We start from the raw sequence: 15006 nt of genomic DNA on the forward strand, positions 1-15006 counted from the left end.
TCAAAACCTGCTGGTAATTGATGTCCACCCACATTAAAATCGCCAAGACTGAAAAACACGGGTTTATTGCAAACTCGGGTTCTTCTAGCCACTGAGGGCCATTGGAAGGAATCCTGCCCCCTTCTCCCTTTTCAAAACTCTTTCCAACCACACACGGGGGTGGGTGGGGGAATAGAATAAAGGAAAGAAACGGGAGTCACGCAATTTAGCCAGCCGAGTGTCCGTTTTAATCTTTTGGGGTCTCAAGAAAGCCCTTCGATGTTTTCGATGGAACCTTCGGACTCGCTGAAACTTTCTTCCGCTCCCCCTTTCACCTCGATGTTCCCGTGATGGGCGCAGCTCAGCTCCCCCTTCAAGGAGAGAAAAACACCCCGTCAGAGGCACCTTTGGCAAGGAGGAGGACGAAGGAAACACTGGCAGGCGTAATTGATCAAAGCGTCGGGATACAACTAATTGCTGGTCCTTGGGTCCAAGGAAGAACAACTAGAGGACACGGAATACAGGGACTGTAGGTCAGATGACATGAACCGAGTGGGAAGGGGCCCCGTAGGTCATCCAGTCCAACCCCCACGCCCAAGCGGGAGATCCTACACCGTTTCTGACAGAGGGCAGTCCAGTCTCTCTTTGAAAGCCTCCAGTGATGAAGCTCCCACAACTTCTATTCTATTCTATTCTATTCTATTCTATTCTATTCTATTCTATTCTATTCTATTCTATTCTATTCTATTCTATTCTATTCTTATTCTATTCCTGTCCTGTCCTGTCCTGTCCTGTCCTATTCTATTCTATTCTATTCCTATTCTATTCTGTTCTATTCCTATTCTAGTCTTTAACAAACAGATTAACAGTGGGAAGGGACCTTGTGGGTCATCTAGTCCAACCCTCTTCCCAAGCGGGAGACCTTACACCATTTCTGACAGAGGGCAGTCCAGTCTCTTCTTGAAAGCCTCCAGGGATGAAGCTCCCACAACTTCACTTCACTTCACTTCACTTCACTTCATTTCACTTCACTTCTATTCCTGTCCTATTCTATTCTATTCTATTCTATTCTATTCTATTCTATTCTATTCTATTCTATTCTATTCTATTCTATTCTATTCTATTCCATTCCATTCTGTTCTATTCCTATTCTAGTCTTTAACAAACAGATTAACAGAGTGGGAAGGGACCTTATAGGTCATCTAGTCCAACCCCCTGCCCAAGCGGGAGACCCTACACCATTTCTGACAGAGGGCAGTCCAGCCTCTTCTTGAAAGCCTCCAAGGGATGAAGTTCCTTCAACTTCTGAAAGCAACCAGAGAAGAATAGAATAGAATCATAGTTGGGAGGGACCTTAGAGGTCGTCTAGCCCAGCCCCCTGCTCGGGGCAGGGAAGATTAGACATTCCCAATTCCTGCAGCTGTTCTTCGTATGTTTTAGCCTCCGGTCCCCTAATAAATCTTCGTTGCTCTTTGTGCTTTGCTCTTCCTGGACAGTGCAAGTAGGTCTAACGGTGGAAGTTCAGTACAAAACATTTTTATTTGATCACTCCTGGGGGCATCGTAAAAATTTTTTTTTCCCATCCCACCCAGCTTCTATTGAACATGTCGGCCTTGGTGTCAGGAGTACATTCATGAAGTGGAACAGAGCTTGGTAACAAGGTCAGACAATGAATAGGCATAGCAACTAAGCCGGCCAATGAGGACTGTTTGGAAACTGAAACTAGAAGTAGCCTAGGCGTGGCTCTGTATTAAGCTCTGCAACTCCGCAGCTATGTTGAGCTCTGAGTCCGTCTACTGAAAACGAAACTGTTTCTCTTCTCTGCTGGCTTGCTGAACTAAAGTTGAAACCGATGCCCGTTTCTCTCGTGTCTGCTGAACTCACTTGCAACAAGTCTATTCCTGTCTGAGTTTGCTCCATGTTGGAGACATCCAACAACTGGTTTGTAAAATTTACTTATTACGTTTCTAAAGATTTGAAACGAAGCCTCAGCCATCTGGGTTTATTTTTCTGGCGCTGAATTAATGCTGCAAAACTCTGAACAGTTGGCACCCCCGAGTTTTTTAAGCCTGTGTGAACAGCAAGGATCACACCAATTTGCTTCCCCGCTCAATATTAACAGCTGCTATCAATTGGTGGGTTATTGTAAGGCTACAGTGTACGGAAAATGGCCTTGGGAGACGGAAGGACGAGTCACGGACAAGGCAACTGTGATGGAAAACTATCTCAGTCCATAGCAAGGGCAGGGGATGTGTGAAGTGTTTCGGAAGGACCCTGCCTAGTTTCTCGAGAGTAAGAGAAAAGGAGAACAGGCGTAATATTTCAGACTTGTGAGGTTCTGTTTGCAAGGAATGTATGGTTAATTCTCACAGTGTAATGGAGGGATCGCCAAAGTTGACGACTTTAAAGACTTGCGGACTTCAACTCCCAGAATCCCCCAGCCAGCATGTTTTTAAGAGGGGTGAACTTCCACTCCCAGAATTCCCCACCCAGCATGTTTTTAAGACTTGTGGACTTCAACTCCCAGAATTCCCCAGCCAGCTTGCTGGACCGGTCTTAAAAGGCATGCTGGCTGGGGAATTCTGGGAAATGAAGTCCACCCATCTTAAAGCATGCCGACCGGAGGATTCTGGGAGTGGAAGGCCACCCTTCTTAAAATGGGCTGGCTGGGGGATTCTGGGAGTGGAAGTCCTCCCCTCTTAAAGCATCCTGGCTGGGGGCTGGGGGATTCTGGAAGCCCATCCCTCTTAAAAGCATTCTGGCTGGGGGATTCTGGGAGTGGAAGCCTAACCACCTTCAACTCCCTTAAACTTGACAAAACCTGACCGAGGCATTTCCTACCCGCGCAAGCATTTGAGGAGACATGGATGCATAACCCTGACTCTTACCTCTGGATGGCATCTGGCAGGCCCTTATTGACGTCATGGCTGTCGGCAGTTGGGCAAAGAAACTCCAACACTTTGTCAAGGCTTGAGTCAGCTCTGCAAAAAATAAATAGAAAGGAAAGGAAGAACCATGAACAAGGACAACAGCTGTTGGACTGACCGGCAAAGAGAGACAGAGACAGAGAGAGAGACAGAGAGAGACAACTGGTACTTGTGTTGTTGTCATTTGCAGCTGATCGCCCTACCTAAACCCTTCCAGCGCCATTTGCTAACCTGCCCATTTATATATGCTTAATCTAAATGGGCAGCAAGGACAGATTGTGCCTCGCAGGGAAGAGTTTTTTTTTTCTACAAGGCCCGGCTGCACCCAAAAGATGAACATAGGATAACAAGAGTTGGAAGGGACCCTGGAGGTCTTCTAGTCCAGCCCCCTGCTCAGGCAGGAGCCCCTACATTATTTCAGAGAAGGGGCCGTCTAATCTCTCTTTAAAAAAAAACTCCAGTGAGGCAGCACCCACAACTTCTGGAGGCAAAATACTTTCTTAGGGATTGGGGGGTCTTGTGGGATTTAGTTTGGGATAGCTGGGCTCCAGATTCAATACAGGTAGTCCTCAACCTATGACAAAAACCAAGCCGAAATTTCTGCTGCTAAGTGACCCTGTTGCTAAAGTGTGTCCCGGATTTATGGCCACGAGGGAGTCCAATGTTTCCGTTGCTAAGCGAGACCCTCTGTTAAGCAAAGGGTTTGCCCCGTTCTACGACCTTCCAGGCCATCATTGTTAAGTGAATCCCTGCAGTTGTTACGTGAGTCACACGGCTGTTAAGTGAATCTGCCCTCCCCCCCTCCGGCGCTGACTTTGCTTGTCAGGTGGTCGCAAAAGGGGATCCCCGGGACTCGGCGACCGAGGTAATGACAAGCCGGTGGCCAAGGGTCTGAATTTGGGCCACGCGACCACGGGGAAGGCTGCCAACGGCCGTGAAGTGTGGAAAACGGTTATTAGTCACTTCTGCGGTGGTCACAAGCGTGAAGGTCGGCCGTAAGTCCCTTTCCTCATCACAGTTGCAATCCTGACCGGTCGCTAAAGGAATAGCTGTAAGGCGAGGATTATGCCTGTATAATCTTAACAAATGCATCAACAGAGATGTATCTTTTAAGAAGAGGCTGGGCAGCCACTTGTGGTGCAAACCTTTTTCGCGGTAGTGGCAAACCTTTTTCGGCTCCCGTGCCGATAACTGTGCGCTCGCGTGCCGGTACCCAGAAGGCAACGGGTCGGGCGGCACTGGGGCTCTTCCAGGCGAGCTCTCGTGTGCCGTGGGAAATGGCTCTGTGTGCCACTTCCAGCACGCGTGTCACAGGTTCACCCATCACGGGTATCTATAGCTTCCTGCTTGAGCAGGGGGGGGGTTGGACTAAATTATCTCCAAGGTCCCTTCCTACCCTTGTTCTATTAAGTCATTAACCAATTAACCAGTGCATCAGTGGGAGCTGTGGGTGGCTCCATCCCTGGAGGTCTGAAATGGTATAGGGTCTCCTGATTAGGCAGCGGGTTGGTCTAGAAGACCCCCCAAGGTCCCTTCCAGCTTCTATTCCGACTCTGAAATAAAATAAAATCGATCAATTTTGATATTTGGTGGGGGGACACCCGCTCGTAGGACCCATAGAAGAATACGATCCCCTGTTCTTCTCCACCTGGTTCAAGAGAGTAGCTCTCTTACCTCTCCGTCTCTTCTCCCAGACAGACGCTCTCCTTCAACCAGAGGCTCTCGTTGGTTTTGTTCGCGTTGGGCGCTTCCTTTTCTTCCGGCTTCCCTGGTTTTTGGGAATCCAGTGGATCAGGATCTCCTGACAAAACAAGGAGCAGGAGTCCATGTAGAAACACGTTGTGGCTCATTTTTTGTTTTAGTCCTTCATTCCTTCCCTCCCTCCCATCCTTCTTCCTCTCCCTCCCTCTCCTTCCATCCTTTTTTCCTTCCTTCTTCCTTCCTTCCTATCCTGCCTTTATTGTTATTTTTACAAACAACTCAAAAGTGACACACTTATTCAACAGATCTTCCTCCTACTAATCTGCCTACAACAACCTGGTGAGGTGAGGTGGGCTAGGGGAGAAAGGAGGAGGGGGGAGGGAGGGAGAGAGAGATTGGCCGAAAGTCATCCAGCCAGCTAAGGCAGGACTAGAACTCAGCGTCTTCTGGTGATTGGATGAAAGTCACCCAGCTGGTTTTCATGCCTAAGGTGGGACTAGAACTCACCATCTCCTGGTGATTGGCCCAAAGTCACCCAGCTGGCTTTCACAGCTAGGGTGGGACTAGAACTCACCGACTCTTGGTGATTGGCCCAAAGTCACCCAGCTGGCTTTTCTGCCTAAGGCAGGACTAGAACTCACCGTCTCCTGGTGATTGGATGAAAGTCACCCAGCCGGTTTTCATGCCTAAGGCGGGATTAGAACTCACCATCTCCTGGTGATTGGATGAAAGTCACCCAGCTGGTTTTCATGCCTAAGGTGGGACTAGAACTCACCATCTCCTGGTGATTGGCCCAAAGTCACCCAGCTGGCTTTCACAGCTAGGGTGGGACTAGAACTCACCGACTCTTGGTGATTGGCCCAGTCACCCAGCTGCCTTTCCCGCCTAAGGTGGGACTAGAACTCACTTTCTCCTAGTGACTGGCCCAAAGTCACCCAGCTGGCTTTCACGGCTAGGGTGGGACTAGAACTCTCAGTCTCCAGGCGATTGGCCAAAAGTTATTCCGGCAGCTTTCAGGCCTTAGGAGGAAATTACCAGAACTCACACTAGAACTAAAGCAAAACTAGAACTCCCAATCTCCCGTTTTATAGATTGGTACCTAAATCACCAGACCAAACTGCCTCGGAGGGGAACAAGACTCCTGAACAGCTGTCCCACCTCATCCATCAGGGCAGTGATGATGACCCTTTTTAAATGCTCCCCGCCCCCCCCGTGCATGCGTGCACAACACCCCCGCCCTGTCCCCTTCCCTGCACTGTGCATGCGCGCCTCTCCCAGCTGAATTTTCAGCCCGTTTTGAGGCCTTTTTCGGCCTCCCAAAGGATTCTCAAGGGAAAGCCTCTGCAGCCTCAGGAGGCTGAAAACAGGGCCCGTTTTGGCACTTCCGGTATTTCCGGAAGGCCTGTTTTTCGGCCTGCAAAGGCTACAGAGGCTCCCCTCAAGCCTCTGGGAGGGCGAAAAAGGCCTCAAACGGGCCGAAAAGCAGCTGGGAGGCGCACACATGCAAATGCAGGTTAAGTTTGACTGGGGCTCGCATGCCTGCATAAATGGCTCTGCGTGCCATAGGTTCACCATCATGGCATTAGGGCTTCATATCACCAAAGTCCAACCTGGTTCTTTGTGGAATTAACCTCCCCCGCCGTCTATTTTACAGAAAAAGGGGAGATATTTAATTTAATGTGGTCTGTAGGACGCTACAGGAAAGGAAAACAGAGGAAGTCAAGCTTTGGACAATTATTTCTTGCTCTGATAGCTACTATAATGATTTTTTAATTGGGCCAATCAAGACAAAAAAAATTAACCTATTCCCAGAAGAGTCAATGCATAACAAGATTTGAGTGGATTCAATGATCACTGGATTAACAGTCAGCAGGTGTCAGATGTTAAACTTATCCTCACTTCATGAGGGCTCAGTGGAAGATGGGTCCTGTAGTGGGAAGCCAACCCTGAGTAGGCTGGATGATCGGGTAACCCCACTGAAGTGCGTCTTTAGGCCTTTATTATTCCTTGTCTGGCCTACAGGCCCTTTAGAGAATAGCTTGACCCCTTCCTCCTCTCTGTGGCAGCCCCTCAAATATTGGAAGATGCTCTCCTGTCTCCCTGGTCCTTCTCTTCCCTGGACTAGCCAGACCCAGTTCCTGCAACCGTTCATGGTATGTTTTATCCTCCAATCCCCTAATCATCCTGGTTGCTCTTCTCTGTACTTTTTCTAGAGTCTCAACATCTTTTTTTATAGCGCGGTGACCAAAAATGAATGCAGTATTCCAGGCGTGGTCTTACTAAGGCTTTGTAGAGTGGTATTACTACCTCACTTGATCTTGAGTGTATCCTTGTTGTTTTCTTGCAGACGTTTCGTGACCCAACTAAGTAACATCATCAGTGCTAGAAGAGAGAGGGGGTTGGAGAGAGGAGGAGGAAGAGCAAAAAGGGAGGAGGAAGGGAGGAAAAGAGGAGGAGAAGGAAGAGGAAGGGAGGAAGAGGAGGAAGAGAGGAGGAGGGAGGGAGGAGGAGGGGAATGACGATTGTGGAGTCCTTGATGCTCTCTGAGCTTGGTCATTTTCTTGCAGACGTTTCATTACCCAGCTAGGTAACACCATCAGTGCTACAAGTGGTGTGTGTGTGTGTGTGTGTGTGTTTGCTCTCTGTTGCTATACAAACAGCTCCCCCTGTCAAGATTAGTCTAATCCGATTAGGCTGTTGTTTACTACTAAGATCCAAGAAGTACCATCAAGAACATTCCCACCAACGTTGACAGTGCAAGTCACTTGTACGTTCCGTTTTGTGAACTCCTGGCAAGCCAAGTGGGAAAGCCCGATCCACTTAACAACCGTGTGACTCACTTAACAACTGCAGCGATGCCAGAAAAAATCGTAAAATAAAGGCAAGCTCGCTCAACCGATGTGTTTCGCTTAAACAACTTTAAATTCCGGGCCCAATTGTGGGTCATAACTCGAAGCCTTACCTGCACATAAAACCTACCAGCTCGTGTAAGAGCGTCCCGGGGGTGCGTTTAAAATACTAGAGCGATTACTCAGGGGTTTTTAATATTAAAAGTGAGACTCTGCAGTAGGAAGTAAAAATAGAACCCAAGACGAAACGATCTAATAACAAAACAATTAAAATTAAATTGCAATCCTTTGGTGTACATAAAAAGATTTGGAACGGCTCCCGGTTTATTATTTATTCATCCTCATCCGTCAGACACAATTAAAACGCAAAGGGTAAAATAGAAACTAAATACGATTTCCACTCCCACTGCATCTGTTCTCTGCTGGTGGAGTCGGGGAGTTGCAAACCGTACAAAACTTTGGAAAAAGTCCTGAAAGTTAACAATACGGATTACTCCTCGGCTTACAACCGTCCGTTTAGCGACCGTTCAAACATACAACGCTGCTGAAAAAGTGTGCTCAGCTCATAAAACATTTCTATGGTCGTTTTTAGAGTTGCCAACAGAAAGGGAGGGGGTAAAGGGGGTTTGAAAAGAGCAGTGCGGCAGCTTGGAAATCGAAAGCGCATTCCATAAATAGTTTTCAAAGATAGTAACTAGGTGACTGAAGTTTCTGCCGGGCAAATATCTAACTGGAGAGCATGATTGATGACTCTGGGCTATGGAGGTGTCCCATTGGAGAATATGAATTACGATACACCCGGGGGGTGGAGGGAAAACCAGGGTCAAGAGTGACAATGAATTATGTGTCTCAGAGTCGGCTACACCCAGGCAGTGCCGGACATGTTAACTCCCAAATAAATCCTTTTGAAGTTTTGGAAGTTTGGTTCAAGACTCACGATCTAGTTGGTGGGGGGCGGGTAACTGACGGAATCCTGACAAAGTGACTTAGCACCGCTTTTCACTCTTATGTCCCTTGCAGTGTCTGTGATCACGTGATCAAAATTCGGCCACTGAGTTACTGACTCATATTTATAGAATGCCTTTATTGCCATTGCATTCCATGAATACAATGAAGTTTGAAAGCTACTCCAGCACAGTGCTCCAAACACCACATCACAATCACACTACAGATAATTTTTAGAAATTAAAATAATAATAATGATAATAATATTGATAATATTGATATTATTATTATTATTAATAACAATAATATAATGATGGTTGTAATGAAGTTGCTAACTTAACGACTGCAATGATTCACTTAACAACGGTGGCAAGGTTGTAAAATGGGGCAAAACTCTAATTAACGGTCTTGCTTAGCTGTGGCGATTTGGGGATCAACTGCGGTGATAGATCGAGGACTACCTGTACAGAGGAGTTTTTAAAGTTAAGACCGATTTTCTGTGGCATGAAGTTAAAAACAGAACCCCACAAAGAGGCAAAATGACATCCTAACGAAACGATTAAAAATTAAACTGCAACTCCGTGTACATAAAAAGATTGGAACTGCTTCTGGTTAATTATTTATTCCTCATCCTATATCAGACATAATTAAAATGTAAATGGCAGAATACAAACTAAAACACAGTCTCTCCACACACACACACACACACACACACACACACACACCCCTTAATGCAGTGATATCTGCTGACAGATTCAGGCTGCAAAACCTGTATGGAACTTTCGAAAGGCAGACAAAAGATCCTGAAATTTCATAGTACAGGCAAGTCCTCAACTTATATAGCCATTCGTTTAGCGACCGTTCGAAGTTACAATACCTGCCAGCTTAGGAAGCCATACTGAGACCAGATGCTCCCAGGCTGACGCATGGGAGAATAGGAGGGGGGAATTTCTTGGAGTGTATGTTGTTAGCCATAATAGCATTCTCGTCATGCCCCTGTTGGAATCTGATCCTGAGGGGGGAAGAGCGTGGCTCCGGTGGCTGTGGAAGAAACTGGGGAAGGGCACAGTCCAGCTGGGCATTCGGAGGAAGACCCAGGCCCACTCCCTCCTCATCCCAGGGCATGCAGGAATGGATAAGGGAGCAACGTGAGTTGCATGGTTTACGGGGGAGGAAAGGGCCCTGATCCCCTTCGTGGGCTGCAGTTGGGGAAGCAGGATTTACAACGGGCGTTTGCGTACAGCTCCTTGCTGGAAGCAAAGCTTGCATTATCTTTGTTTGTCGGGTCTTATATGGGTCCTGGCGTCCTTCCAGCTGTGTGTGTTTCGTTATCTTTTGAGTTCTGCAATTCCTTATCCTGCCCTGTCTTGTTAATTGCTGCAGCCTGGTTTGTGTTGGGTTTTTATTTATAATTTGTATGTACTTTGGGTTTGGACGGAATCACTGAACCGGTAGTAACACCGGTTGAATCCCACCCTTGCTTACGACGATTCATTTAGTGACCGTTTGACGTTACAACGGCACTGGAAAAAAGTGACTTATGACCGGCTTTCACACTTATGACCGTTGCAGCATCCCCGTGGTCACGTGAACAAAAGTCAAATGCTTGGCAACTGGCATGTACTCATAACTGTTGCGGTGTCCTATGGTCACATGATTCCCTTTTGCGACGTTCTGACAAGGAAAGCCACTGGGGGAAGCCAGATTCACCTTAACAACCGTGTGACTCACTTAAGGCCCTCAGAGATTCACTTAACAACTGCAGCAGGAAAGGTGGTAAAATGGGGGCGAAACTCACTCAACAAATGTCTCGCTTCACGATAGAAATCTGGGACTAGCTGTAGGTATGTCGTATGCACTGGGACACGTTTGCAGGACCTTCAACCTACCTCTCCGGGGTGGGTTTTGCTGAGCAGAAGGGATCGCCCTTCCTAATTCCGCCAGGTTCCTTGCGATGGGCAGCCAGAGGTGACCGTCCTGAAAAACATAAAAAGCGGAGAATTAAAAGTTTGAGGTGAGCTGGGAGGTTGGGAAGTGGGGACGGACGCCTGACACGATGGATTGTAAATCTCCCTTGTGGGTAGCAGCCTTTTTAAAGACTGGCATTGGCTAGGGAGGAGGAGGAGGGGGAAGAGAAGAGTAAGAAGAGCAGGAAGAAGAAGAGAGGGAAAGGAGGAAAAAAGGAGAGGAGAAAAGGAAGGAGAAAGGGGACAGAAGGGGAATAGGGAAATGAGATGGAGGAGGGGAAGGAGGAGGAGGAGGAGGAGAAGAAGAAGCACAAGAGGAGGAAGAGAAGGAAGGGGAAGAGAAGAGGAAGAAGAGAGGAGAGGGAAAGGAGGAAAAAAGGAGAGGAGAAAAGGAAGGAGAAAGGGGACAGAAGGGGAATAGGGAAATGAGATGGAGGAGGGGAAGGAAGAGGAGGAGGAGGAGGAGGAGCACAAGAGGAGGAGGAAGAGGAATAAGAAGAGGAGGAAGAAGAGAGGAGAGGAAAAGGAAGAAAAGGGAGAGGAGAAAAGGAAGGAGAAAGGGGACAGAAGGGGAATAGGGAAATGAGATGGAGGAGGGGAAGGAGGAGGAGGAGGAGGAGGAGCACAAGAGAAAGAGGAGGGGGAAGAGAAGAGGAAGAAGAGCAGGAGGAAGAAGAGAGGAAAAGGAGGAAAAAAGGAGAGGAGAAAAGGAAGGAGAAAGAAGGGGAATAGGGAAATGAGATGGAGGAGGGGAAGAAGAAGGAGGAGGAAGAGAAGAAGCACAAGAGGAGGAGGAGGAGGAAGAGAAGAGGAAGAAGAGCAGGAGGGAGAGGAGAGGAGAGGGAAAGGAGGAAAAAAGGAGAGGAGAAAAGGAAGGAGAAAGGGGACAGAAGGGGAATAGGGAAATGAGATGAAGGAGGGGAAGGAGGAGGAGGAGGAGGAGCACAAGAGAAAGAGGAGGGGGAAGAGAAGAGGAAGAAGAGCAGGAGGAAGAAGAGAGGAAAAGGAGGAAAAAAAGGAGAGGAGAAAAGGAAGGAGAAAGGGGACAGAAGGGGAATAGGGAAATGAGATGGAGGAGGGGAAGGAGGAGGAGGAGGAGCACAAGAGAAAGAGGAGGGGGAAGAGAAGAGGAAGAAGAGCAGGAGGAAGAGGAGAGGAAAAGGAGGAAAAAAGGAGAGGAGAAAAGGACGGAGAAAGGGGACAGAAGGGGAATAGGGAAATGAGATGGAGGAGAGGAAGAAGGAGGAGTAGGAGGAGGAGCACAAGAGAAAGAGGAGGAGGAAGAGAAGAGGAAGAAGAGCAGGAGGAAGAGGAGAGGAGAGGGAAAGGAGGAAAAAAGGAGAGGAGAAAAGGAAGGAGAAAGGGGACAGAAGGGGAATAGGGAAATGAGATGGAGGAGGGGAAGGAGGAGCACAAGAGAAAGAGGAGGGGGAAGAGAAGAGGAAGAAGAGCAGGAGGAAGAAGAGAGGAAAAGGAGGAAAAAAGGAGAGGAGAAAAGGAAGGAGAAAGGGGACAGAAGGGGAATAGGGAAATGAGATGGAGGAGGGGAAGGAGGAGGAGGAGGAGCACAAGAGAAAGAGGAGGGGGAAGAGAAGGAGGAAGAGGAGAGGAGAGGGAAAGGAGGAAAAAAGGAGAGGAGAAAAGGAAGGAGAAAGGGGACAGAAGGGGAATAGGGAAATGAGATGGAGGAGGGGAAGAAGGAGGAGGAGGAGGAGCACAAGAGAAAGAGGAGGGGGAAGAGAAGAGGAAGAAGAGCAGGAGGAAGAGGAGAGGAGAAAAGGAAGGAGAGGGGACAGAAGGGGAATAGGGAAATGAGATGGAGGAGGGGAAGAAGGAGGAGTAGGAGGAGGAGCACAAGAGAAAGAGGAGGAGGAAGAGAAGAGGAAGAAGAGCAGGAGGAAGAGGAGAGGAGGGAAAGGAGGAAAAAAGGAGAGGAGAAAAGGAAGGAGAAAGGGGACAGAAGGGGAATAGGGAAATGAGATGGAGGAGGGGAAGGAGTAGGAGGAGGAGAAGAAGCACAAGAGAAAGAGGAGGAGGAAGAGAAGAGGAAGAAGAGCAGGAGGAAGAGGAGAGGAAAAGGAGGAAAAAAGGAGAGGAGAAAAGGAAGGAGAAAGGGGACAGAAGGGGAATAGGGAAATGAGATGGAGGAGGGGAAGAAGGAGGAGTAGGAGGAGGAGCACAAGAGAAAGAGGAGGAGGAAGAGAAGAGGAAGAAGAGCAGGAGGAAGAGGAGAGGAGAGGGAAAGGAGGAAAAAAGGAGAGGAGAAAAGGAAGGAGAAAGGGGACAGAAGGGGAATAGGGAAATGAGATGGAGGAGGGGAAGGAGGAGGAGGAGAAGAAGCACAAGAGAAAGAGGAGAGGGAAGAGAAGAGGAAGAAGAGCAGGAGGAAGAAGAGAGGAAAAGGAGGAAAAAAGGAGAGGAGAAAAGGAAGGAGAAAGGGGACAGAAGGGGAATAGGGAAATGAGATGGAGGAGGGGAAGGAGGAGGAGGAGGAGGAGAAGAAGAAGCACAAGAGGAGGAAGAGAAGGAAGGGGAAGAGAAGAGGAAGAGGAGAGGAGAGGGAAAGGAGGAAAAAAGGAGAGGAGAAAAGGAAGGAAAAAGAAGGGGAATAGGGAAATGAGATGGAGGAGGGGAAGGAGGAGGAGGAAGAGAAGGAGGAAGAGGAGAGGAGAGGGAAAGGAGGAAAAAGGAGAGGAGAAAAGGAAGGAGAAAGGGGACAGAAGGGGAATAGGGAAATGAGATGGAGGAGGGAAGGAGGAGGAAGAGGAGGAGGAGAAGAAGCACAAGAGGAGGAAGAGAAGGAAGGGGAAGAGAAGAGGAAGAAGAGGAGAGGAAAGGGAAAAAAGGAGAGGAGAAAGGAAGGAGGGGACAGAAGGGAATAGGGAAATGAGATGGAGGAGGGAAGGAGGAGGAGGAGGAGGAGGAGGAGACACAAGAGAAAGAGGAGGGGGAAGAGAAAGGAAGAAGAGAGGAAGAAGAGAGGAGAGGAAAGGAGGAAAAAGGAGAGGAGAAAAGGAAGGAGAAAGGGGACAGAAGGGGAATAGGGAAATGAGATGGAGGAGGGGAAGAAGGAGGAGTAGGAGGAGGAGAAGAAGCACAAGAGGAGGAAGAGAAGGAAGGGGAAGAGGAAGAAGAGCAGGAGGAAGAGGAGAGGAGAGGGAAAGGAGGAAAAAAGGAGAGGAGAAAAGGAAGGAGAAAGGGGACAGAAGGGGAATAGGGAAATGAGATGGAGGAGGGGAAGAAGGAGGAGTAGGAGGAGGAGCACAAGAGAAAGAGGAGGAGGAAGAGAAGAGGAAGAAGAGCAGGAGGAAGAGGAGAGGAGAGGGAAAGGAGGAAAAAAGGAGAGGAGAAAAGGAAGGAGAAAGGGGACAGAAGGGGAATAGGGAAATGAGATGGAGGAGGGGGAGGAGGAGGAGGAGGAGGAGGAGAAGAAGCACAAGAGGAGGAGGAGGAAGGGGAAGAGAAGAGGAAGAAGAGAGGAGAGGGAAAGGAGGAAAAAAGGAGAGGAGAAAAGGAAGGAGAAAGAAGGGGAATAGGGAAATGAGATGGAGGAGGAGGAGGAGGAGGAGGAGGAGGAGGAGGAGGAAGAGAAGAAGAAGCACAAGAGGAGGAGGAGGAGGAAGGGGAAGAGAAAGAAGAAGAGGAAGAAGAGAGGAGAGGAAAAGGAGGAAAAAGGAGAGGAGAAAAGGAAGGAGAAAGGGGAGAGAAGGGGAATAGGGAAATGAGATGGAGGAGGAGGAGGAAGGGGAAGAGAAGAGGAAGAAGAGAGGAGAGGAAAAGGAGGAAAAAAGGAGAGGAGAAAAGAAAGGGGAAAGAAGGGGAATAGGGAAATGAGATGGAGGAGGGGAAGAAGGAGGAGGAGGAGGAGAAGGAGAAGAAGCACAAGAGGAGGAAGAGAAGGAAGGGGAGAAGAGGAAGAAGAGAGGAGAGGAAAAGGAGGAAAAGGGAGAGGAGAAAAGGAAGGAGAAAGGGGAGAGAAGGGGAATAGGGAAATGAGATGGAGGGGAAGGAGAAGAGCAGGAGGTGGAAGAGTAGAGGAAGAGGAGCAGGAGAAGAAGGAAGCAGGATGAGCAGGAGGAAGAATAGGAGGAAAAGAGGAGAAGCAGGAGGCGGAAGAGAGGAGAGGAAAAGGAGGAGAAAATGGAGAGAACAGGAAGAGAAGGAAAAAGGAGGAGATAAAGGGGAATAGGGAAATGAGATGGAGGAGGAGGAGGAGGAAAAGAGGAGGAGGAGGAGAGAAGGAGATGAAGAACAGGAAGAGAAAAAGGAAGGAGAAAAAAAGGAGAAGGGAGAGATAAAAGGAGAACAGGAAGAAGAGGAGAGAAGAAAAAGAGAAGAAAAAAGGGAGCGGCAAGAGAAAAAGGAGGCACTTGAAGAGGAAGAAGAGAAGGAGGGGGAGAAGAGGAAAGGGAGGAGGAGGAAAGGAGAAGAAAAAGAGAAGAATACGGAGGAGGAGATATAGAAGGAAAAGAAGAGAAGGAGAGGAGGAGGAGGAGGAGGAGAATTCTGCAGGAGGCCAATGGAGCCTTCCTGGTTACTGACCTCCACCCAAACCACAACCAGAAATTCTGTCTATTTCCCACCTTAAATGCCCTTTTTCTACCTGGGAAAACTTCAGTTGTCTTTAGCTTGTCTTAG

The 15006-nt window shown here is 48.4% G+C and overlaps 1 protein-coding gene across 1 annotated transcript in view; it reads right to left on the reverse strand.

Annotated features, from left to right (window-relative positions):
- Window positions 1–201: 201 nt before the first annotated feature.
- The window catches only part of TEX14 (testis expressed 14, intercellular bridge forming factor), an 82696-nt gene continuing 67891 nt past the window's right edge, over window positions 202–15006 (reverse strand). The window contains exons 25-29 of the mRNA XM_087923399.1: window positions 10291–10378; window positions 4581–4707; window positions 2868–2960; window positions 1568–1628; window positions 202–350 (exon numbers count right to left, since the gene is read on the reverse strand). Of these exons, the coding sequence (XP_087779525.1) occupies window positions 243–350; window positions 1568–1628; window positions 2868–2960; window positions 4581–4707; window positions 10291–10378 (477 nt within the window). The 3' untranslated portion in view covers window positions 202–242. The remainder of the gene's footprint in view (window positions 351–1567; window positions 1629–2867; window positions 2961–4580; window positions 4708–10290; window positions 10379–15006) is intronic.

This window comes from Pseudonaja textilis, chromosome 1 (genome assembly GCF_049901715.1).
Source record: "Pseudonaja textilis isolate UNSWEBS1 chromosome 1, rPseTex1.2, whole genome shotgun sequence".
Taxonomy (NCBI): Eukaryota; Metazoa; Chordata; class Lepidosauria; order Squamata; family Elapidae; genus Pseudonaja; species Pseudonaja textilis.